At 31.5% G+C, this 23623-nt stretch overlaps 1 protein-coding gene across 1 annotated transcript; it reads right to left on the bottom strand.

The window, feature by feature from the left end:
- Window positions 1-507: 507 nt before the first annotated feature.
- Window positions 508-22678, bottom strand: LOC130903627 (beta-1,4-mannosyltransferase egh). Its single transcript, XM_057815843.1, has 4 exons — window positions 22140-22678; window positions 11708-11984; window positions 7401-7600; window positions 508-1388 (listed from the first exon to the last, which is right to left on the bottom strand). Exons 1-4 carry the CDS (start codon window positions 22476-22478, stop codon window positions 810-812), a joined length of 1395 nt encoding a protein of 464 aa, XP_057671826.1. The 5' UTR covers window positions 22479-22678; the 3' UTR covers window positions 508-809.
- Between the last annotated feature and the right edge of the window lie 945 nt (window positions 22679-23623).

Raw genomic sequence — 23623 nt, 5'->3', positions numbered from 1 at the left:
GGTTTGGAGGAAAATAATAAATACGAGTTTTGATTATACAAATAGTTACTTTGTTTCAAATATGATACTATGTTGTAGGTTTAAAGTTTTCTTATTACATTAGTATATATTTTGTTTTGTAATTAAACTAAGTAGTAAGTAGTAAAGTTAGGTATACTGTTAGTCACTTTGGTTTAAATATGATTGATTCTATGTCATAGAGTTGAGGTTTCTAGTTTAATTTAGTACTAGTTTTAGCATTTATGCTAAAAAATGAGAGATGTGACGTATCGCTTTGTATATTACTAATTATTTGTTATCAAGTTGTTGCATAATCATGTTTGTGAAATAAGAATAAAGATTATCGAACACGAGTTAGTCATTCGGGAATGATAGAAGGGAGAACTTGTGGACGACTAGCGAAGTATACGAGTGTTTTATTTCTATCAAGGAATGTATTAAAGAATATATGAGTGGCCGATATATACAGGGTACATAACATGAAGGTTAAGGAAAAAAAAATCGAACTTTTCAAACGGATAACGTCTAATTATTATCCAAAATAATATATCACAAAAAAGTAATAAGTTACAATAAAAATAAATAAAAACGGACGATTTATACCCTCAACGCCAATGATTAAAGAACACATTCAATTATTTTGCATCTATACTACAGAACGAATCAACTAGGTACTTACAATGAACAAAAAAACGCATTTTTGTTGGTTTTCAGGTTCTTTACCATATTCCTATTACCTCCCTCATCTGACTTTCATCTATCACAAAATAGAAAATAATTTATAGCAACACTTTGCTAATAAATTAAAATTAAACTGTTATTGTGACGGCAGGTCCGTTTGTTTTATTGACTACATAAAATTTATGTTTTTTTCCAAATATACCCCATAGTACAGCTATAGTTTCAATAACTAAATTGAAAGGTATAACTACAATTGCTCCTATGATACATAATGTTAACCGTAACAAACCGAATCTATATACGGTGAAAGATTTGATTACACCGAAAATGAACATGTAAATATTAACAGCACCTATAAATGCACAAACGAAATCTATAAAAGGAGGACAAGGTATCGGGAATTTACCGGCGATAACTAAATTGGATACAGATAAAGGTAAAGTAAGCCACGAATAACAAGATAATCCTAAAAGTATTTTGTATCTGATCGGTATAGCTTTGGAATGGACGACTAGAACAATTCCTTGAATCCAACGTTTTCTTTGTTGAATGAAATCCCAGAATGTGAACGGAGACTTTTCCCACATTTCGCCTTCGATGTAATTGAAGCTGTAGCCTTTGCTGAAAGCGCGCATTGCGAAAAAACAGTCCTCTGCTATTGATCCATCTATACCATTATCAAACGAAACGTCTTTTTCAGCTGCCAGCTAAAAATAAAATAAATTTAATACCTTTACAATCATAAATTCGACAAAAAAGTAGTTTAAATATTAAATTTATTTCAGGAACTCATCGATCAGTAGTTCCAATTTCAAATTTAAAAAATAAATTAATGCATAGTGGTTGTTCATTGACTAGTTGACAATATTTTAAACTTGCTATAATAAAACAAAACATATCAGAGAAAAAAAGAAAAGCAGAAGAAGATCACAGGAATATTCGAAAATAAAAAGAAAACTCTGTATGAAATTGAACGATTCAGAAACCAGTCAGTATCAAGGAAGTTCTACCAGAAGGTTAACAGCAAAAGAAAATATTTTGTTAGAGCAAAAACGGATGCATTGTTAGTAACAAAGAGGAAACTCTAAATAGGAGGATCAAACTCTGAACTTCTAGGCTCTAATGACATTCAAAGTTACTCGAACCAAATCTGTTGTACATTTTATTGAAAGTTAATACAAAAATATCAGTTTTTGTCATTTACATCTGAAATCGTTTCACCAAATTTACCAATTTTATGTTAAATACTGTAATTTCTTTATAGTTATCATCAATTATTTTCACCAAATCACCTTTGGAAGAATATAGAATTAAACGCCAAAATATTTCAACCTGGAAATTCGTAACGAAGTTAAATGTTTGGGTTCCACACATCTACTGTATCTGATACCACAGAAGAGTGCAGGAATATTCGAAGAGAGGACACATAACAGAAAAAGATAATTCTGGATGAATTGAACGATTCAGAAACCAGTCAGTATCATGAAAGTTCTACCAGAAGGTTAACAGCATAAGAAAAAATTTTGTGAGAACAAGAAAGGATACATTCTTACTAACGAGGAGGAAACTCTAAATAGGAGGATCAAACTCTGATCTTCTAGGCTCTAATGACACTCAAAGTTACTCGAACCAAATCTGTTGTACATGCAATTTGATCGATTGGTTTAATGGACAATGTTTAAACCAGTGATATGGCGTGAATCTATCAACCATATAGCGACTTATTTTTGTTGGTTCAATATCAAAGACTTTTCGAGGAAATCGAGGCATACTGTAAAAACAAACAAAAACAGTCCTTCATTCGGAAGAAGTTTCTGAGCCTTCTAAAGTTTATGGTGTTGAAGAAAGTTCAAGCAAAACGAAGAAATTGAAATTTGATGATCTATTGAGAGATTCGGATTTGCCCAAATAAAAAGTTGGAGTGTTAAGTTCAAGACTGAATCTGCTTAAGACGGGAGTTAAAGTTACCGTGTACCGAAAACGTCACAGTTCATATTTTGATTTGTTTTCTAAAGAGAACCACTCAATGGACTGTAATGACAATGACTTAGGACAGAGGAATGGGGACTCATCATTGATTCCTCGAAGTCACTGCTCCATAACGGAAATAAACTTCCATGACTAATTTTGGCTTAGGGAACTGAACAAATGAACCTTCAGTTAACACCGAAAAAATAAGATTACCCCCAATGCACATCATTATTAGGGGTAATCAAAATTGTGGACAAAGATGGAACTGGTTTCAAATGTTTAAAACAAAATGTTCCTTCTTCGAGTAACGCTCAAATAAAGGAAGTTTATTTGTTGGACCTGATCTAAAAAAACTGTTTGAAGATGAAATGGATGGCGTTTGTCAAAGTTGTATGGATCTATTTTGTCCCCCTTTCTTGCTGGGATACTGGAGAACCCAGTGTTTACAGCTGATCCATCATCCTTTTAAAAACTCTAGAATGTTGGATGACTTCAATTTTCAATCTCATTTTCTATTTCATACGCTTCCGGGTGTAGTCCTCCTCTGTGTAACAAAATCTGCACGTTGCATTATCTGCTAGGTCTAGCGTCTTCAGGTGTTTGTTGAAGCGACAGTTAGTATTCGTAGATCTGGTTATAGTTTTCCAGAAGAATCTTTGCCTGTCTCAGCTCTTCTAGGTTGTCCCAATAATTGGTTTTGCTCCTACCATCTTTTCCAGTGCTTTCTCCATTGTTCTGTGTCTGATGCCACAGAAGGGTTCAGGCTCCATGAAGGGCTTGTCTGCGAGCTTATCATTTATTTCATTTCTCTTCGCTTCGGTGCGTCTCGGAATCTATTGAGAGTTTTGTCAAACGTTATTAATCCTATGGCTCTATTTTCTAAAGTCACAGGCCAACAATTACTAAAAAAACTTCTCACTCTAAATTCTTTTCTTGTTAACATGAATGAGCTACAATATTCGAGGCAGTTCTTCAGATCTAGGTCAGTTTTGTTTATAATGAATAGAAAGTAATCGAAGAATTTAAATAAATTAGTTATGTGATAGTGATAAGTGAGTTATTATAAGTTAGTGTAGTGTACAGTGATTAAATAAATTAAGAACGTAAGAGACAGTGTTTATTAATTAGCCCCGCGAATAGAAAACGTGAAAATAAATACGAAAAACATTACAATAATCAAATAACAATTGGAAATCTCCGTACTTGTGATAAGTGTATTAAAAAATATGTTCACACTATCACCCTACAATGGATTAATACAGCACCAATCATAAGTGGAAGTGACAATAAACACTTTATTATCAAAAATAAACAATCAAAGAAGATCTTAGATAACAGATGTAATTAAAAAGTAAACAATGACAAATTTGATAATATTATATTTTTCGTTTCAAGGTTTCTTCCAGTGAAAGGAAATTCAACATCTACTGAACTATTTTTTAAATGATTTATAATCAGGATAAAGCATTTTGTACAACAATATTCAAACAGCACAATTTGGATTTGGAATAAGTAGGAAATTATAACACCGCAATGGAAGGAAATGAGAAAGCAGAAAAATGCGGATAAATCTTTTGCAGAATCGACTCCAAGACATAAATAAGGAGGTAGATAGGAAAAAAATCATTTGGTGGAAAAATCTACAGATATTAAGATAGGTGAAGATACTAAGGGGAGCTTATATCCACAGGAGGTTTGTCAGGGTATTACCTAACCTAACCACCCCAATGGACACTGTAGATAGCAAACGTTCGGGCGTTGTAACTAAGTTAACTGATGAACAAGTTGATCATTTGGTGAAAAAAAAGGCGGATCAAACCTTTTTATAGGACCGCAACCTTTGATAGGTTTCATATAAAGCCATGGTTCATAAAGAAGTGGGAATAAGACCCCAGGAATATTTCTCTCCTATTCCATCAGTTGGTCTTAAAAATCCCTTTCATTGAACAAAGACGAACTAAGGAGAGTTACTGGTGTGCTTACTGGACTACCATCTGATAAATATCAGAGAAACAGCAACCAAAGGAACATAAGTAATCCATAAACAAAGATTACGATACTTGAACTCAAGCTTTTTAAAGCCAGAATAGGTAAGCCGCATAGTCATTAGACAGGTCAATAGGTCAAAATTTTATACCCTAGCTCATCTAATCTAATAAAAACTAAGTAAGAATAGAGAAAATCAGGAAATTTTGGGGGATTCACCTGTATAATTCATCAGGAATCGTTGGTGTCTTGACACTTAAAATTTTCTAATTCCACTTTTTTCACAGGATCAATAGAGGAGTAGTTTTAGAAAGATTTTTTGCTTACGTGATCCTATGTTAGAAAAAGGAATCTGGTGACTGAATGACTGGTGAGTTCATGATGCTTTTTGGTAGATATGAGTAAACACTTGACTTGTATTCAAGCCTCAAGTAGAGTCCGTGAGAAAATCAGGTAAGAAATCAAACTTTTTATCATTTGATGACGGAATTCAGTCAGTTATGAAATAAAACAAACTGCCACAAAATAAATGAATTGGAATTCTGGAATCTATTCAATTTTGAAGATTCACAGGCACATTTGCAAATGGGGTTGATAGATTTTCAATTGAAGAGGTTAACGCTCTTATGTTTTATATTTTAAGAGTTTGTATGTTTGGTGGGACCTATTTATGTGAATTCATGTTTTCCAATCAATTTTTCAAATAATTACAACAAATATGATACCTGACATCAATGAGTTTGTCAAAAACAAGAGAAGGCAGGTATCTGAATCTTCGGGCTCAAAATAATTTTGATATGATTTTTAACAACCGTATATAAAATACATACAGTGAAACTTGATTAAGAGGTACTTGGATAAGTGAGAAACCTCCACAACTGGAACTCATGCAGAGGTCTGAACATTTTAGTTCTGAATTATCTATGTTAGTGTGACGAAGCAAATTTTATATATCTATGATTCGAATAATGGAAAATAAACGTAAGTAAAATAATGGTTTAACCACACAATCAAGCCTCAGAATTACGAGAACCGTGGTTTGTATGTTTTTAAACAAAATAAGTCTTTTTGGAAATCGTACGTTACAGGATATCTTAACAATATACGTCGCAATGTCGTCGGCTGACACGAACATTACGCCGGGTACTTAGTTAAAATAATAGAGATGAGCGAAAACGGAAAACGAAAACGCGATGAAATCTGTGTCGAATTTTGTACAATAATTCAGAATATTCTGAACATGGACGGTGTTTGCTAGCCTGGGTCAAACAAGCAGCTTCCAGTAAATGGACCGAGGATTAAAGAAAAGGTAAACAATTTACCAAGGCTCGGTATTCATAATTTTGGTAGCAGCGATGATTGGTTGAAAGGGTATAAAAATAGCAGTTTTCCAAAGTAATTTGTGAAGAAAGTAACGTTATTGTTTTTAAAAAATGTAGCCAATTGATTCAAGACATGCAAATTCTTTTAAGTCGTTGATGACATTTTCAACGATAAAAAAGGTGTACGTGAATTACCAAAATAATAAAAAAGTATAGATGACGTCTACCATTTTTTCCGATTGGTTGAAGGAGCTGAAGCAGGTATTGAAAGCCCGGAAGCGAGTTAAGCCAATCAAAATTTATAACAGAACACAAACTGCTTTAAAAAATCTAAATTTGAATCAGAATATCCGTATCTGAGAGCTTACACGAGGACGATGAAGATTTAGAAATTGATACTGAAGAATGGAACCTAGCAACGATAATAATCAACAGCCAACATTCAAAGATTTTATAAAAGTCATCGACGATTAATTTCAGAAAAACTTGCTGAAAGGTACATTGTTCAAGCATTGGAAAATGAAGATGACGATGAAATGGAAGCGGAAGTTAATTTAATGAAAATTTCGAAAACGCGATGCAGTAAAAGCACTAGAAACATTTAAGGGCTGATACTTTTCAAATACTGCACTTTTCGTTTATGCGATCATTTGGCAGTGGGGATCTTCCCGTGAAAAATCTAATAATATTTCGTTTTTATCTATGACTACGTCATTATTATTTGTATGCAAAAGCCGAAAACAATTTTTTGGTTATCCGACGCCCTGAAATTGTCGATGTCCGGTATATTTCTCGGTATGCGACTAATAATCATCTGCTCATATTTTTGGTCGAAGATCTGCATCTTTAAGATAAAATGCACACATCAAGCAAAAACACATCGTCTAAACTGAAACGTATTAAATAATCTCTGCACCAAAGATCCTAAATATTAAAATCACTTTTGCCTGTTATGATGCATAAAAAAAAATATTTTTGGGATATTTTGTGTTAACAGTAATTTCTTTTATAGCTATTATTTAGCTGAGGACCGACTTCATAACGTGGAAGATTTCATATTCTTGGATTTTTTTACAACATAAATTATAAGAATATCGTCAGTTTTAACTTTTTTGAGATCTCGCCATTTTGCAAAAAGTTGATACTCGTGTTCATATCTCGATCTAGATTTCTTCTGGTAACAAATCAGCACTGCCTGCTCGATTTTCTTCCGAATACATTTTTTGAAACTAACACGAATTAAACTGACAGAAAATAAAACATGTTTGGTACTACTAAGATATGATAACTTTGAAAATAAAATGTTTAATTCTTATCGTTTGCGTTGTTTTGACATGATGTATTATAATAAATATTGTTCATTACATGTCCATAAGTAGATTTTTCCGTGCTTACATGAAATATAGTAATAATTAAAATGAATAACAAAGTGAAACCAACCTGTGTAACAACGTAAGATCCTTTCCAGCTGAATAAAGGCTTGTGAAACATCAAAAATTGCAATTTCAATTTGCCCATATCGTCAGTTACGCGAAAACTGTCAGCTAAAGTTGTAATCCAATTAACAACTTCCTCATTCGCATAAGTTATGAGTCCCTGACCGAAATGATGTTTTCCATCCATGACGAAATTTAGAATACCTATGGGGCATATCAGTAATTCAATAATCGATCTATTTTTATGAATTTTATGTATAACATTTTAATTCTATTCGATCAAAATTCCGGACTATAAATCCTCTAAAATTTTAAGGAAGAAATAAGTAAAATTTAAAAAAATATATTGTTACGAACTCGTCAGGTAACGTAGATCGTGAAGCCGATCCTGTTTTATTATGAAAATAGAATTTAAAGTTTGGCGGATGTGGAACACATTTTTATAACTTATATACAGTATGTTACGGCCGTTTTTATAGGATCAATTTCTAGGGACGATTTTTTTGTTTGTTTTCTGGGGTGGTCGTTAAAAATAGAATTTTTTTGTGGCTCCACCCCAAAAAAATATGTCCTTCCTCAACAAGCTTTTGATTTTGAGGATATAAGAATGTGTGTTATGATAAAATTTCAGTTTTAATTTTTGAAAAAAAAATTGAAACCTCCCTTCTTATATCGAAATGTAACTGATGTTTGTTCGAAAATAAAAGTATTAGCCATATATAAAAAAATCCATCTATCAAAAACTTTTGAAAACTTCTTAAACGTGCAAAAATTGAAAACTCTATGAATTAATAAGTATCTATGACTTAGAAACTTAGTAATATTATGCTTTCGCGATCCCCTCGTTTTTTGATTTTGATTTTTCATGTTTTTACAATTCAAAATAATAACAATTTCTCTTAAAATTGACCTTTTTTAACATATAATATTTTGTATTATAAAACATTCTTAAAAATGTATCAAGTGTATAATATTAAAAGTTAACTTTCAAAAAAAGAAACGCCCCCTAACCTAACCTACCCTAACCAATATAAGTTATAATTTTTTTATTTCCATATTTTTTTTTATAAAACCGCCGTAAAAACGAAGTTTTTACAAAAAAATCATCGAAATCAGATGATTTTTCGATTTTCAAGCCAAAAAACGAGGGGGCCGCGAAAGTATAAAATTACCAGAAACTTTGTTGTAGAAAAACTCACTTATGTCTTACGAAAATAAAGGAATGCCTCTTACAAAAACAAAAACATTTTTATAGCTAGATGAAAAAACAAAAAGAATTTTTTTTAATTCAAAAAACACGTGTCTCTACACTATTTAAGTTAATTTTTCGGTATAATCGTCTTTTTTTGGCAATTTTTTAGAAAAAATGAAATTTTTTTCGAAATAAAAAAAAATTGTTGGACTAGAATCAATAAAAATAACAATATTTGATCGAAATAACAATAAACAAAAACTTAATATTAGTTTATATAAGGCATAGTATGCTTAAAGTCCACCGTTATTCAATTATTTCACATTTTCGAAATTTTTGGACACATGCAGCCCTCTACTAAAAAAATATTTCTAAATTTAAGTGAGTCAGGTCTAATATTTTTGAGATTCGGACAAATAACACTAACAACTTTCAAAATCAGTGAAAACCTTGACAGAAATTTATACAGGGTGTTCAGAAAATGGTGCCGAATTTCGCTATATAAAAACTTCATAAACTTAATTTTGACAAAAGACAACCCCCATTTTTCTCTTTACCATTGGATTCTACGCTGTAAATTAAGGGTTAGAAAATTTATATATCTCAAATTAACGGTTTTTGTAGAAACTCGAAAAAACTGAAATCTTCTTGATTTTTAATTGTCGGTTGTCTGGAGCGATAAAAAAAACCTTAATTTGAGATATATGAATTTACTAACGATGTCCCCTTAATTTGAAGCGTAGAATCCAATGTTAAAGAGAAAAATGTGGGTTGCCATTTGAAAAAATTTTTTAGATAGCGAAATTCGGTACCATTTTCTGAACACCCTATATAAATTTTTGGCAAGGTTTTCACAGATTTTGAAAGCTGTAAGTGTTATTTGTCCAAATCCCAAAAATATTAGATCTGACTCCCTTAAACTTAGAAATATATTTTTTTTAGTGGAGGTCTCAAAATTTCGAAAATGTGGAATAAATTAAAAAATGGTGGACTTTAGGCATATTATGTATAAAGTAATTGCAATAAATTCTGTTTTTTTACATTTTCCTATGAGGACAAAGCTTGTAAGAACCGAGTAAGGTATAAGTAAGTTATGAAATTGGGTTTAAATCTTATTTCACAAAATTAAAAACAAAAATTTTACTCAAAACATTCCATCTTTGTCTTAAGCTTGAAATAAAAATGGAACATAAAATATGCAGTTTTATTCGCCTACTGTACATTTTTAGTTTTTGAATTTTTGCAACGTGGCTATCGATATTATCTTTATATGACCCTATTATAATAAGAATAATATAATAATTGAACAAAAACTTGATAAAAACACTTCATGTGCAGTAAAAAATAAATAATATATCAATAATAAAATTATAAAGACAATAAGAAAAATAAATAGAGGAGGTTTTTTGTAATTTTAGAAGGATTTTATGAAATATTTTTATGGAAAATGATTAATTCGGTACAATAAACGATAAAAGGCAAAGTTAGAGTCTCGGTGGGGCTTACTGTGGATTGGTAAAGTAGTTTATGACTTCTAATACCACTGGCAGACAAGATTTTCGTAAAACAGGCGAGACCTTTATTTTTAAAATAGAAATACCAGTCCAATAATAGAAAAAAATATTTGTTAAGCCTTAACACGTACCACTATTCAATAGCTTAATTATTCCTGTTTACATTAGCAGGGAAAAATTGCTGGACGATGACAATTTTGCAAAAAAGCTCACCAGACAGGAACTTAGAGCATGGAAGACATTTGTTAGTATAGTGAGGGGATTTTTGGGCAACAAGAATTAGTCGCTTGAAAACCACTTGGTGCTCGAATGTCATTGAAAATTCAGTCCCATCTGACATTTTTTTCTGAAAATTTGGGAGCTGTCAGTGATTAGAAAGTTGAAAGATTCCACCACAATCAAAATTCGGTATGATGGGTTATTACAGTTAGTTTTTAAAAAGGGAAAGTGCGACCATTCATAGAAGAAAAAAGTAGAGCTAATTAATATTAGTATTATTGCCGATTTATGTAAAGTTGCTACTTAGTAGAATAATTTGATTTGATTTGATAAGAGTACCGCATTCTTTTCAAACTACTCGAGATAAAACTGAGAAATCTATTTAATTTCACACATTTACGTCAATATCTATACACTTAATTTATCGAAGGACAGATCAAATATGTAAAAGAAAAATTTTAAACCTGGGAAAATGTTCAAAACGTCACATAGAACCACTCAGTCAAGTTGTTTTGAAAAAAGTCTCAAATTGAGTTTCGCGATTGACCAAAAGAGGATTAACAACAACGCAAACAGAATGGAGACTGGAGATGATTATTAGATATTATATATTAGATAGATTTTTAGAGCTTTGTCACGAGGACCAAAAAAATGTCATTCGATCAATTACGCGTGACGAAATTATGGTTTTACTATAATTCGACATCCAAAAGACATTCCATGGAGTAGCATCGGACACGAAAACCCACGCCGAAAAAGCAAAGGTCACGAAAGGCATCAAAAAAGTGATTATTACAATATTTTAGGATTACGAGGGTATTCTTTTGATTGATTTTCCACCCTGGAGCCGGTCCTGCTTGGATATAGTGGAATTCTGAAATCCGGCGAATACGCCGTTTTTGATGAAACCGGGAATTTGATCTTTGTTTTTATAGCAAGCGGATTATTTACAATGTTTTATTTTTGAATAATTTCTATTTATTTATTTGTTTTACTACATCTTTTGAGAATTATTTTGGAATATACAAGAAGTTTATGTAGCGCAGTTTAGTTTATAATAAATAGTCGCAGTGAACAGAACGAATTAGCAAAGTAATCGGAGAATTTAAATAAATTATTAATTGTGATAGTGATAATTGAATTATTATAAGTTAGTGTAGTGTATAGTATTTAAATCAATTAGGAAGGTTAAACGAAGAATGGATTTGTTATCTTCACTGTAAAACACTGCGGAGGCCCGATGATGGTTTGGGGAATTTTTGGAGAAAAGACGATTGAAGACCTGTTGAAATTGAAGTGATTTTGAAGAAGGAAAATGAACAATAAAAAAATAATGATTAAATTTAAAATTGGGTTATTAACAAGGTGAAAGTTTGGATATTTTACCTCTGACTGAATTTTCCGTTAATAGAGTTTCTTCGTCTAAATGAACGATCCAATCGGTATCACTGAATATATTCACTTCATCTTCTAAACAGTACTGCAATGCTCTAGCTTTGAACAAAGCACCACTTTTTGTACGATAATCAGGTGGTACAACAATTTCTCTAATTCTTCTATGATGATCCAAACCTATCGATTTATCGGTTACCACTTCGATTAGGAAATTTTCTAGACCTGCATCTAGACATTTGTTCATATTACGACTAACATTGTTTTTTACCTGAAAACATCCAAGCAAGAGCATTAATTAATTGAGTTAATGTAGGACAACTATTAACTAATGTATTATTTCAAAAAATCCAACTAAACTTGTGAGCAAAAAGAGTCTCACGCCTCTAGTTAAAATGTCTCTAGCAAAAAATCTGTAGCTTTCATTCTATTTGTGATTTTAGCATTTCAAAGCCATAAGTCTTAGATTTTTGATGAATGATCATCTATTGAGCTATTTTTTGTAAAGAAAAATGTTTCCTCCCCTGACCCTAATAACAACTTTCAATCGCTGTTTTCAAGCGCCATTTTGAGAACCGATTTCGTGTCTGATGCAAAATTTTTAGCCCGAACTTTTCTCTTCACTTCATCCCATACATGATCGATAAGTTTTAAGTCCGGACTACGCGCTGACAGTTTCGACATCCTGTAAATACTGCCGTACGGAACTTGCAGTGTGTGGACGGGCATTGTCTTGCAATAGGATTACATTATTGCCTATGAAACTGGCTTAGGGAACCATGTGATATCATTAAATTTCTTCCATGTATCGGTCTGCCGTTAATCTCTCGACTGCACCGCCGGTTTCAGTAAAAACTTCCCAGTATTTTGCTACCATTGAAATGCCTGCCCAAACCATCCAGGAATTTCTTCCTGGATGGTATGTCACTCCAATTAACATCAAGGTTAGCTACTTCAAGTCTTCCTCTGACTGTCCAACTATTCAAATCACTCCTCGTGCTTCTGTGAGCTCTTATTGGACTTGAATACCAGTGAAAAGCCGATTTCAGCAAAGTGCTGATAATTATTCATTCGATTAAGAACGAAGAAAGATCTTTCGACTTCAAAAACAAATGTAAATAGGTCTAAAGTTCGTTCTACCACACGACTGATTATTCTAAAGCTTGACGAAGAAATCTCGCTTTTTGTCTCGTTCAAAAGGCCTGTTAAAGTTGAACATCAAAGTCATAGTCGTAGTGCTGATAATAATCAGTCAACTAAGAACGAAGAACGATCTTTCGACTTCAAAAACAAATGTAAATAGGTCTAAAGTTCTTTCTACCAGACGACTGACTATTCTAAAGCTTGACGAAGAAATCTCGCTTTTCGTTTCGTTCAAAAAGCCTGTTAAAGTTGAACATCAAAGTCATAGTCGTCTTTTGCATCAATTGAAAGAGAAATTAGTGAGATCAGAGTGGAACAACTGTAAAGAGATGATCCAACGTTTTTTTTAACATGACTACGTCACATGTCACTTCTAATTCGTATTCCTATTTGTACGAAGCGTTCTTATTCACACTAGATTTAGCGCAATGCGACTTTTTCCCGATATTCTGCTAAAAAAGGAATATTCTGACACCATTCCTGACACCTTGCTTTATCGCCCTTTGACAATTTTTCAAGCGTTGCATTTAACTGTTTCCGAATTTTGTTTTCCTTCCTTCGACTCCGACTTAACTGCAGAAAAAGTCACTAATACTTAATGAAGGTTCAGTGCCGTAAATGTTCAGCATGTATTAATTTACCAAGTTTTTCAATGTTTTTGTAGATTTCAGAACTGCACGATTGCTCTAAACACCAATCGTTTCAAGTTCAAACGACAATAATGTGAATATTGCATAAGGTTCTTTACCGTTTTTACAGATATTCAACTCAATACGGTGCTCCGCCTGTCTCCTTTGCATTTTCTAAGAATCACTAGTGCGTAGATTAATTCAAGATCAAACTGAGCAACTGAATGGTTTGTATAACGTGCTTAGGATGCAAGAAAGACTATTTTCGCAGTCCGTTGGGAAAAGAATCAGTTTGCTTATTTAATAGTCGCACCTCGTATAATTTTAATGAAGCTGTTTTCCTCACGGAATTTGTCTATTTATTTGTTAGCATTTCAAGCTAACTGGGTTATTTAAATTTTAGGTTAAAATTTATGGTTAAATTAAAATATGAATAAACTTTTGGACATATTTGATGTTCCACTTTTTTAAACCTAAATATTTACGATATTAAACATGAAATGGAAATAATTGACATTGAAATAATGAAGAGAATTTGGAAATCAGTCTAACATGGTCTTAACACGATCCCTATTTGTCATATTACATGTTTATATACAACATAACTTTATATTGAAAAATTTAGGGAAACCAAAAATAATTTTGTATTTAGTAGGACGTAGTTTTAGTTTTTAATGTAATGGCGCGTATTAAACCCACCCCTATAAAATTGCTGGCCCACGTCAAAGAAATGCAAAAAATTATCGTAAATAACATAAAAAAGATATGCCAGGTTTTCAAACTTTTGTGCTTATTAAGTGCAACTAATTCTTTTCAAAAAATATTTCTCACTCAACATTTAACCATAAAAAATTTCTTGAATGACTTTTGTTTCGATGACCTCACTAGATCTGGTGGATCTAGATGAGACGGGGACTTGTTCCAATCCAATATTTTAGGTCGATTTCTTGTTCTATTTCTTAAATCATAATTTGGTTAGGTTAGATTGGTCTGTCAGCTGGTGATATTTCACTGAGCATACTCTTATCTAATGATGTCGATAGTCCCTTCAAACAGATTTCTGTCTTTTAACGATTTAACGATAAAAAAATTATTATTTGTTGAATAATTTTTTTTCGACGATTATACTAGAAGTGATGGATGTTGATTAGACTGATACATGTATCAAAGTCAATTTGATATTGGAACAAGCACCCGTCTCATCAAGATCCACCAGATCTAGTGAGGTCATCGAAACAAAAGTCATTCAAGGAATTTTTGACGGTTAAATGTTGAATATCGAATACTGTTGAATTTCTCTGAGCAAAATTGAATCCTATTTTACAAATTATTTTTATTTTAGTATTTTAACATTATGCTTAGATTTTATGTTTAAGGAAACTTAACATTTAGTTGAAAGATATTTTAGAAAAGGAAAAGTAAGTCCTACCTCTGTTTTATGACCCCGGACACATGGGTTACACAAAGGACTCTTTTTTTTTCTTTTCGGAGTAATGCATATATTTTAGTAAAACATCTGTAATTTTACGATTCTTAAGGAGAGGCTTAGACCTCATTGTAAATATTTTATTATTAGTTTTTAGTTAGTACGAACCGACTCTTTCAAGCGTGAGGACGCTTCTCGAAAAAGTAATCTTTTAAATAAAGACTTAATATATGAATGTTAACCACTGTGTATTTCATTTATAAATATAAAACCTAATAATCACGATTACCTATCCATAACTTTCAACAAATACTTTTCGAGAAAAATCTGTTGCACTTGATGTGTATAAAATTATTTTTAATTAAATAAGGATCGCTAAGTTTTAAAAATCTGGTGGAACTTTTTGTTTTGAATATTCCAAAAACTGTAAATACCCCTAACATTTGATTCGTGCACCTAAAAATCTGCTTATTCACCACAAATTTCGAGTCCATTTTTTTACAAGGGCCAGCCAATTTTATTGGGGTTCCCAAGGCCAGTCTTGACCCAAACTATTCCCACTTGAATTATTTTATATTTTTTATGTTTTTGGTGGTAAGTGATTTTATTTGTAATATTTCAACTTAGTACTATAGTACATTACATTCTATATTGTATCAACAAAATAATACTAATTAACATTCTTAATTTACAATTCTTTTTGCATATACTCAATAAACAAGCGTCAAATTTTTTGTTTTTAAAAAATTATAAAAAATACTACATTACGCACGTAGGGATGAAAAGTTCGTCCTTGACGTATTCTAATAAACAAAAGGCGTGAAGGGCTAAACCCCTGCTGGGTCCAGGGCTAAGACCTAGTGGGGTGTGTGTGCAAGCCCCGCCGGGAGCTGGGAGGCGGAACCCCCACTGAATAAATATATTCAGAATATAAATTTGATTTTTTTTCTTTCTACGATATAAATTATTAGGAGTAGATCGCTACTAATAGCTATATTTCTTTTAATATCAATTGAAAAAGACAGTTATACGAGGAACAATCAATATTCCATAAATACGCACTCATACTAAATTAAGAAATGATTTACTCCCTGTATAAAATTCGGTAAAACGTCTGTCCACGTGGACTCATCATCTCCACTGTTAACCAATGAAAATATCGAATCGTAAACATAAACTCATGAAATTTGAAATATTTAACGTTTAGGCTAATGAAAAACAAGTCATATTAAAAATATTGAAATTGTTGGACCTTAGCTATCAGAAAACGTGAAATTTGATGTTATTTTAAGTATTCTGGAAGTCGAGAAATAACATCCTTATAAAATGCAGTTACAGAGCTCAACGATGATGATCTCGATCGCCGTATGTCATTTTGTGAAAGTTTCCAGGATTTTTATAAAAGTAAACTACGATCTTGTGCCTAAATGATTCAATCAATCATCAAAATTTCAGATAGTAGAGAAGGGATAAACCGCATTGGATAACTGAAGGTCATATTCAACACCATCAGAAAATCAATGTTTGGGTAGGAATAATTAATGGCACAATTATTGATCCATATTTCTTTTTAAAATCTTATAGGGAAACGTTTTTGACGAACAGAAGTTATACAAGTTCTTTACAATATATTTCTTACCGTCAACAATCCAAACTTAATGGATGATAGTTTAAATCAGTGTTTTCTTTTGAGATCGACTGGTAGACAATGTCGTTTAGCGGCCTTCAAAATATCAAGATTTTATACCTCTAGATATTATGAAGTTATTTAAAATCGAAGGTTCATGTACACTACCGGTTCAAAGTTTTGAGATCCCCATAATCTATTCAATAAATTTCAAAATAATACACTTTAATAAACAAATCTTATCAAGCGAAGGTTGGAATCCTGTCTTACAAACCAAAAATAATAGTGTCCGTTATTTGTCAACATACGAGTGTTTGAAGACTCCAGTTTCGTTGCTAAATCGTCCTCTATCTACCTACACTCTAAAAGTGTTTAAATCAAAGTAAATTTAGTAAAATTTGTGGTGATATTATTCTTTATATACGCTGGTAAGTTTTTCTTATATCTTTTTAACTTTCTTTTTCTATAATGCTGACAAAATTCCAGTTAGTTTTGTAAATTCGTATTATCTGTTTATTTGGGGAAAAGAACGAATATAATAGAACAGATTCCTGTTTGGTTATATTTTAAAAAATATATATTCAGTTATTTTTATATGATAGAGAATAAGTTCGTCTTTAATCAAATATGTTCTACCTACTCGTTCCTTCTTTAATAATATCCATTTGTGTTCCCTTATTGTATTTTTTTCCGCAACTGCTAAGTTGGGAGGTCAACCACACCCAAAGCTCTTAACCGGTACACCACAAACGAACAAATTCAACCGAACTTCAACAACTGGGAATTCAGTTGTGGACCAAGATATTTATTCGTGAAGTTTGTATACAAAAATTGTTTTCGTTCTCGCAAATGCAGACTTGTAAGTTTTAAAAAGGGTAAAACCCATGAACTATCGATTGAAACTAGTGCTAGGAGTGCCAGGAGCTAAAGATAAACGTATTGTAATGATCAGTAAACGTGTTTGACGACTCAAGGGCCCAGAGATAACAGCTCAGATCAATTAATCTAGGGATCTGCGTTTCAGAACTTTTACAGTAAACAAGGGATTGAGAGAAGCCGACCTTTTTGAAGGGTGGCAAGACGTCAAAATAAAATGAAAATTGCAGTAGGCCGAAGAAAATGAAAATTGGACGCACGAAATTTGTAAGAAAATTTTATGAAATGATGTGTCAAAGTTTGAGGTTTTTGAATCGATGATGGTTTCGGGATGTTTTGGACGAAAAGCGACTGAAGACCACCTGGTAAAAATTACGGAGATTTTGAAAAACGAAGGCTATAAAAAATTGGAGGAAGATAAGAATGTTCTAGCCAGCAACTGATCGGCACAACATTTATCTTACTGCATGACAAAGATCCCATGCATTCCTCGAACTTGTGCAAAGAGTATTTAAAAAAATTGGGAAAGAAGAATGTACTGAAAGTTATAATTTGGCAGCAGTCACTCAACTTAACCCGATTGAGTTGTTGTGGGAGAAATTGGACAGGGAAGTGACAAAGCAGCGTCTTACTTCTTTGGAATATCCTGAAAAACGGATGTAAGCAAATAAACGACGATTATTTGTCGGAATTGTTAGAGAATACCAAAATTGTGCCCTAAAATAATAAAAGCAAAAGGCAGAAATCAAAAATTTAAAATTGGAATAACTAGAACTTCAAGTGTCTAAGGGACATAAGGGATCCAATTAAAAACGTTACATTTAATAGAGTTTTGTTTTGGAAGTGTTTCAACTATTTTTGAAATAACAAATAGAAATTGAGAATATTTTTGACTTCGTAACTTTATTTTCGAAACATTTTATTACGAAATGTTCTTTCAATGTCAGTAAACTTTTGACTCAGTATTTCCCTTTGAATGAGATAACTGGAAACGAATGTAGTACTTTGTTTTTCATTTCTATTCTTGGAGTTCTTATGGAGCTAATTTCTCGACAAACAACATTAGGAGTCAAAACAATTTCTGGAAGTAGATTTAATTTAGTAATATTGATAAATAATTTTATCGCGTGGGTTTATCAGTAGATAAAATATCAAAAGAGTTATAATCATATAAAATACAGAAGTCCGTTCTAATAAACGGACATTTTAACTTTGTGGCAATTACAAAAGGTTAATAAATACAGCAACTCAATTTTATGATACTGACTATGGCCAGCCAAATTTTCAATTCTTCTAGAGTATATTCGAATTTTAATTAATTCAACGTTTGATTTCTACAAATTTACTTGCGAAAGCACATCCCAGAGATCTATTTATTACGCAACTGACCCACTTACAAGGAAATATTAGCAAAGATATGTTCTTTTAATTGTGACACCCGTTTGCAGGTAAAAATATTATCCGAGGGTTGTTTTTCTTTCAACCTCAAATGGGCAAGTACAAAACTGATTAGTTTTTAATATATTCTTCCTTTATTTCTTTATTTCTATATACTCTTCAATTTTCTATGCCACTATAAAAATATGATGCTCCTTTAGAGTTAAGTCTTTGTACACCACCCAGAAATAGCAGCTCAGATCGATTGATCTAGGGATATACCTTAGAAGAGTACTATAGTAAAAAGGAGATTGAGAGAAGAAACTTCTTTCAAGACGTCAAAATATAATTAAGAAGTTGCAATGGGCTAAAGAAAATTAAAATTAAACGCGTGAAGAACGGGAGAGAGTTTTATGGAGTGATGAGTCAAAGTTTGAGGTTATTGGGTCTAAGAGAAAAGTGTTTATTTGAAGGTTATTTAAAGGTGAAAATTTTGAGGTTAGGAACAAAAACTTGGAATACTTTTTTGTAGAGAATTTTGTACTCTACATTTTTTGTTACAGCACTTTTTTACGAATTCCCCATAGTTTTCCAGTTATTCGCGATTCAAAATATTTTTGAATGTATAAACTCATTTTAAGGTGAAAATTTTGAGGTAGGAACAAAAACTTGAAATACTTTTTTGTAGACAATTTTATACTCTACATTTTTTATTTCGGTATTTTTTTTCGAATTCCTCATAGTTTTCCGGTTATTCGCGATTCAAAATATTTTTCAAGTCTCAAAATTTCGAAAATTCGTGTCCGTAATTTTGTTAACGAGTTACCAGACTTATTCAGTATCCCAAAACCTATAAGAATATAGAAAATGAAAACCGCCCAATTTAATTTAAGGTTTTAGCTCAAAATCGCCTATTTTGCTTGTACTATAAAATATTTCTTATTTTATTACACTGAAAACATGCGTCTAAAGTTGCACCCGCGATAATGGAATGATCTAAAATTATACTTAATTTCTTAATATGCAATCAACTTTTAAATACTATTTAGAATATAATTTTTTTTAATTAATGGTTAGTAAGCAGTTTTTACTTATGGTAAATGTAATATAATTCCATTTTTAATTAGTTGTTTTAATTGTTAGGTAAATACAAATTCCTAGTATAGTGATGAATCATTTTAATCTTAAAATTATAAAATTTATTGCAAATACTAATCTCTGAACTGATTATCTTCATGATCAAGTCAAAGTGAATCTTACTAATTTTATTAATAGCTATTGATAGGAATATAATAAATTTAATCAAGTAACTTAATCCACGATAGTACTCTGTCGGAAAATTACCAAAAATGAATATATGAATTAAAAATATGTACCAGGTGGGCAACTAAGAACGCCTATCCGATATAATTTAGAAGCAGATTATATTACAGTTTCACAGAATAAAAATTATAACAAAAGTCGTCCTGAGAAACACTTGGAAATTATTTCCATAATAATCAACCACTAAAGGGCGCATTTGAAAATATTTTTCATTTTCTACTTAACAGATTTTTAAAAACTTGATGTTTGTTAGGGCAAAATGGATGATTTTAACAAAAGGGTTTTAGAATCTCTGGATAAAGTAATTTTATAGATATATAGATAGTTTATTCACATCTCTAGGATAGATAGAAAACTAAAAAATATTTGGGGCTTGCTCAGTAAAAAAAAACGAGTAACATCCGTAAAAAGAATTTTAAAATTTTTATTCATTATTATCTTCTGTTCTGTATCTTCTTGCACGAGAAACCTTGCTTAGACAATAGCAGATTGGAATCGCTTATTTTTTTCCAATTAATCTTGATTCTGTCTTACCTGCTCAGATAGACGTGTAAGAGTGTGGCGACCACAAGCTGAGAGATTGCCCAGTGACTTCTATTTGGTGGAAGATCAGTTATGATACAGGGGGGCGTTTTTGACGCTCACAGGTAGTGTTTCTTTATAGAGATTGGGACGTTAACTGCGCATGGGTACCTGAGATAGGTTCTAGAAAACCATGTTGCCTCATTCATGGTTATTTAACCTTTATGCATGATAATTCATGGCCTTACACTAAAGTATAATGAGGAGGTTCACATCACACAATTTGTTTGTTCTGCTCGCAGTCCAGACTTAAATTCCAATGAAAATATTTGAGATGAGATGGGGAGTCCTTTTCAGAGACATTTGCTGGCCCTCAGAAATTCTACAGAGCTTCACAACATACTGGTGCAGGTATGCGATCCAAAACATGCCTCGTCGTTTGCAACGAGTTATCACTGCACGAGGAGGGAATACTCGCTACTGAAAGTCTTAAAATTTCTTTAGTTTCAATGAAAATTATAGTGTAGTAAAATTGTTCATTTTCATTACTTTCAATAAATTTTCAACAACAGACACTTTTTTTATTCAAGAAAACAGTCAGCAAACTATGTTACACTTGGAAAATAATCCATAAAAACCTCTCAAATTACGGGATGATACTAATTTAATGCTCGGCAGTGTACTTGAGGGTATATTGGTATTATAAACAATATTTGGGACAATATTCTGGGATATTCCCTTAATAAGAAAATTCTTGAGAATATTCTCCTAAAGATTATTTATTACCAAGAATTTTACACCTCTATGTATAGTATTCCCTTTGGAAATTTAAAATTCCTAATAATTTAAAATAATAATCAAATAATTAATATTGCTTTGTTGATAAATTATGTTGATTTTAGATCCCTACCAATTATAAATGCTTTCAAACGAATTTTTAATTAATAGAGACTTAAAAGATCTAAAAAATTAGAAATTAAAGAAATAAGTATTTCTATAAAAAATAGATATTTTAATGGCTAAATTTTTCAACTTAATACCTAAAGTTAAGCTTTTAATTGATTTTTCTTTGATTGAATGTATGATGAATAAATCAAAGATATCAGAATAAGTTCATACCAAAATCAGTTTTAAACATTTCATATTATATGAAAACAGCTATAGCTATAGAGATCTCCGTCAGCATTATTTACATTCAGTTTTTATTATAAAAGAATAATTAGAAGCAATAACCCTTATTTATGTGAAAGGAAAATCAGATAGGGAATGAGTTAAGGCGACTTTAAATCTCTAAAATTATTTAACAAATCCTGTAGGATGTGTACAAGAATGACTATCACAAAAAAGGATATTACAAAAGAAGGTTCTTTAGGCATTTAAGCTTGGAAAATTTGAAATACTGTAAATAATAAGGAACTTGTTGATTTGAAATGTTTCATTGAAAAAGTAGATAATTCGTTAAAACGGAATTCAGATTAATTGTAATAAAACTATAGTACTTACTAACTGTGGAAAGTCGCCTCTTGTTACAATGCGAATACATATAAAAGGGGCCAAGAGCGGTGATCCCTTTAACACTACTTTTTCCGGAAAAGCGTTATAGAGCGTTAAGCCTACACAATTAAAAAGTACTTGTGGTAGAGGGAGAAACGTTAAGAATCTCAATATATACAAAATAGTCGTTCCTAGAACTCCGTACTGAATCCATGGATTTAACTCTGATGGTGGTATAAACACTCCACTGCTAAAGCTTCTAATGCCTCCAGTAAATATCTCAAAAAATATTATCACACTTGAAAAAAGAAGACAATGTAAATAGTGTTTTGTTTTACTGGAAAGCATCGTAAACTTATTAACTTTTAAAAATACCTAAACCTAACCACATCCAACCTACTAGAAGCGGTGGGCAAATACTAATTCAAATTGTATTACTCCAATGATTAATAGTTAGTGCAAAAAAGAAAACTATGGAAATGAGAGAAATAGAATTAAAAGTAATATGACAATTGACACAACTAAGATATAGGGTGTGTTTCGACCATAGAACTAAAATACTACTCTATGACTACGTTCCAAAAAATTTCAAAATTTGCGCCATCTAATGAACTATATTATAACCTTTCAGGAGAAGATGATACAACACTTAAGATTCCTTAAATTAGCCCTATAGCATTGTATAAAGAATTCTTTATACAATGACCCTAGTTTAAGGTAGACTTAGATGAGTAAAAAATTTTGATTATTAGTAGATGTCGACACTGTCGTCACATATCACATGTTTGTGTGTTTGCCCTATGAATAAAAAAGTAATAAATATTAAGTTTTAACGATCATATGTTAATTTAAGCCCACGTTTTCAACATCGCTTTATTTTTTCGTCTTTATCTTGTGATAACTATTCTTAAGTATTAATGGAAATCTCTAACTTTTCGGTTAAACTTTAGCTTGCATCAAAATATTTTGATTATAAAAAAACGAAAATCAAGCACAATGATGTTTCTAGAAGTATTAACATAATACGCTCCTACTGGCTTAAAGAACATAAACTTGAAAATTGTAATATTGATTGCCTGTATTTCAAAATGTCAAGGTGTTTTTCTTTTTAATTAAACATAGATATTTGCGCTTCAAAATTGAACGTAATTCATCTCCTTGATTGCCAAAAGCCTTTATTTGCACAATTAATGAATACTTTTGTAGTTTCTAGCATTAATTTAGATTTTCATTTTTTGGTTAAATTTTAGCTTACATTGAAAAAAAAGATCAAAAATTAAGTACATATTGTTTCCAAAAGTATTAACTTAATACGCTTTAGCCCTTTAAATTATGAAATATAAAATTTAGAAAACTTGCATACTGTGATGATGGTTGCCTGCATTTCAAAATTTTGAAGTGTTTTTGTTTTTAATTGAATATAGGTATTTATGCTTTAGAATAGAAACTAATTTATCTCTTTTATTGCTGAAAGCGTTTATTTGTACAGTTAA

This window comes from Diorhabda carinulata, chromosome 2 (genome assembly GCF_026250575.1).
Source record: "Diorhabda carinulata isolate Delta chromosome 2, icDioCari1.1, whole genome shotgun sequence".
Lineage (NCBI taxonomy): Eukaryota > Metazoa > Arthropoda > Insecta > Coleoptera > Chrysomelidae > Diorhabda > Diorhabda carinulata.
Note: the sequence above shows the minus strand (reverse complement) of the source record. Positions and strands in the feature narration are given on the sequence as shown.

What these genes read in the sequence shown, in the direction of transcription:
- LOC130903627 (XM_057815843.1), bottom strand. Translation starts at nt 22,478, where the DNA reads ATGCTTTCCAGTAAAACAAAACACTATTTACATTGTCTTCTTTTTTCA. An exon ending in GAGGCGACTTTCCACAGTTA is followed by an intron (nt 11,985 to 22,139) that starts GTAAGTACTATA and finishes GGATGTTTTCAG; the next exon opens with GTAAAAAACAATGTTAGTCG. An exon ending in GATCTTACGTTGTTACACAG is followed by an intron (nt 1,389 to 7,400) that starts GTTGGTTTCACT and finishes TTTTATTTTTAG; the next exon opens with CTGGCAGCTGAAAAAGACGT.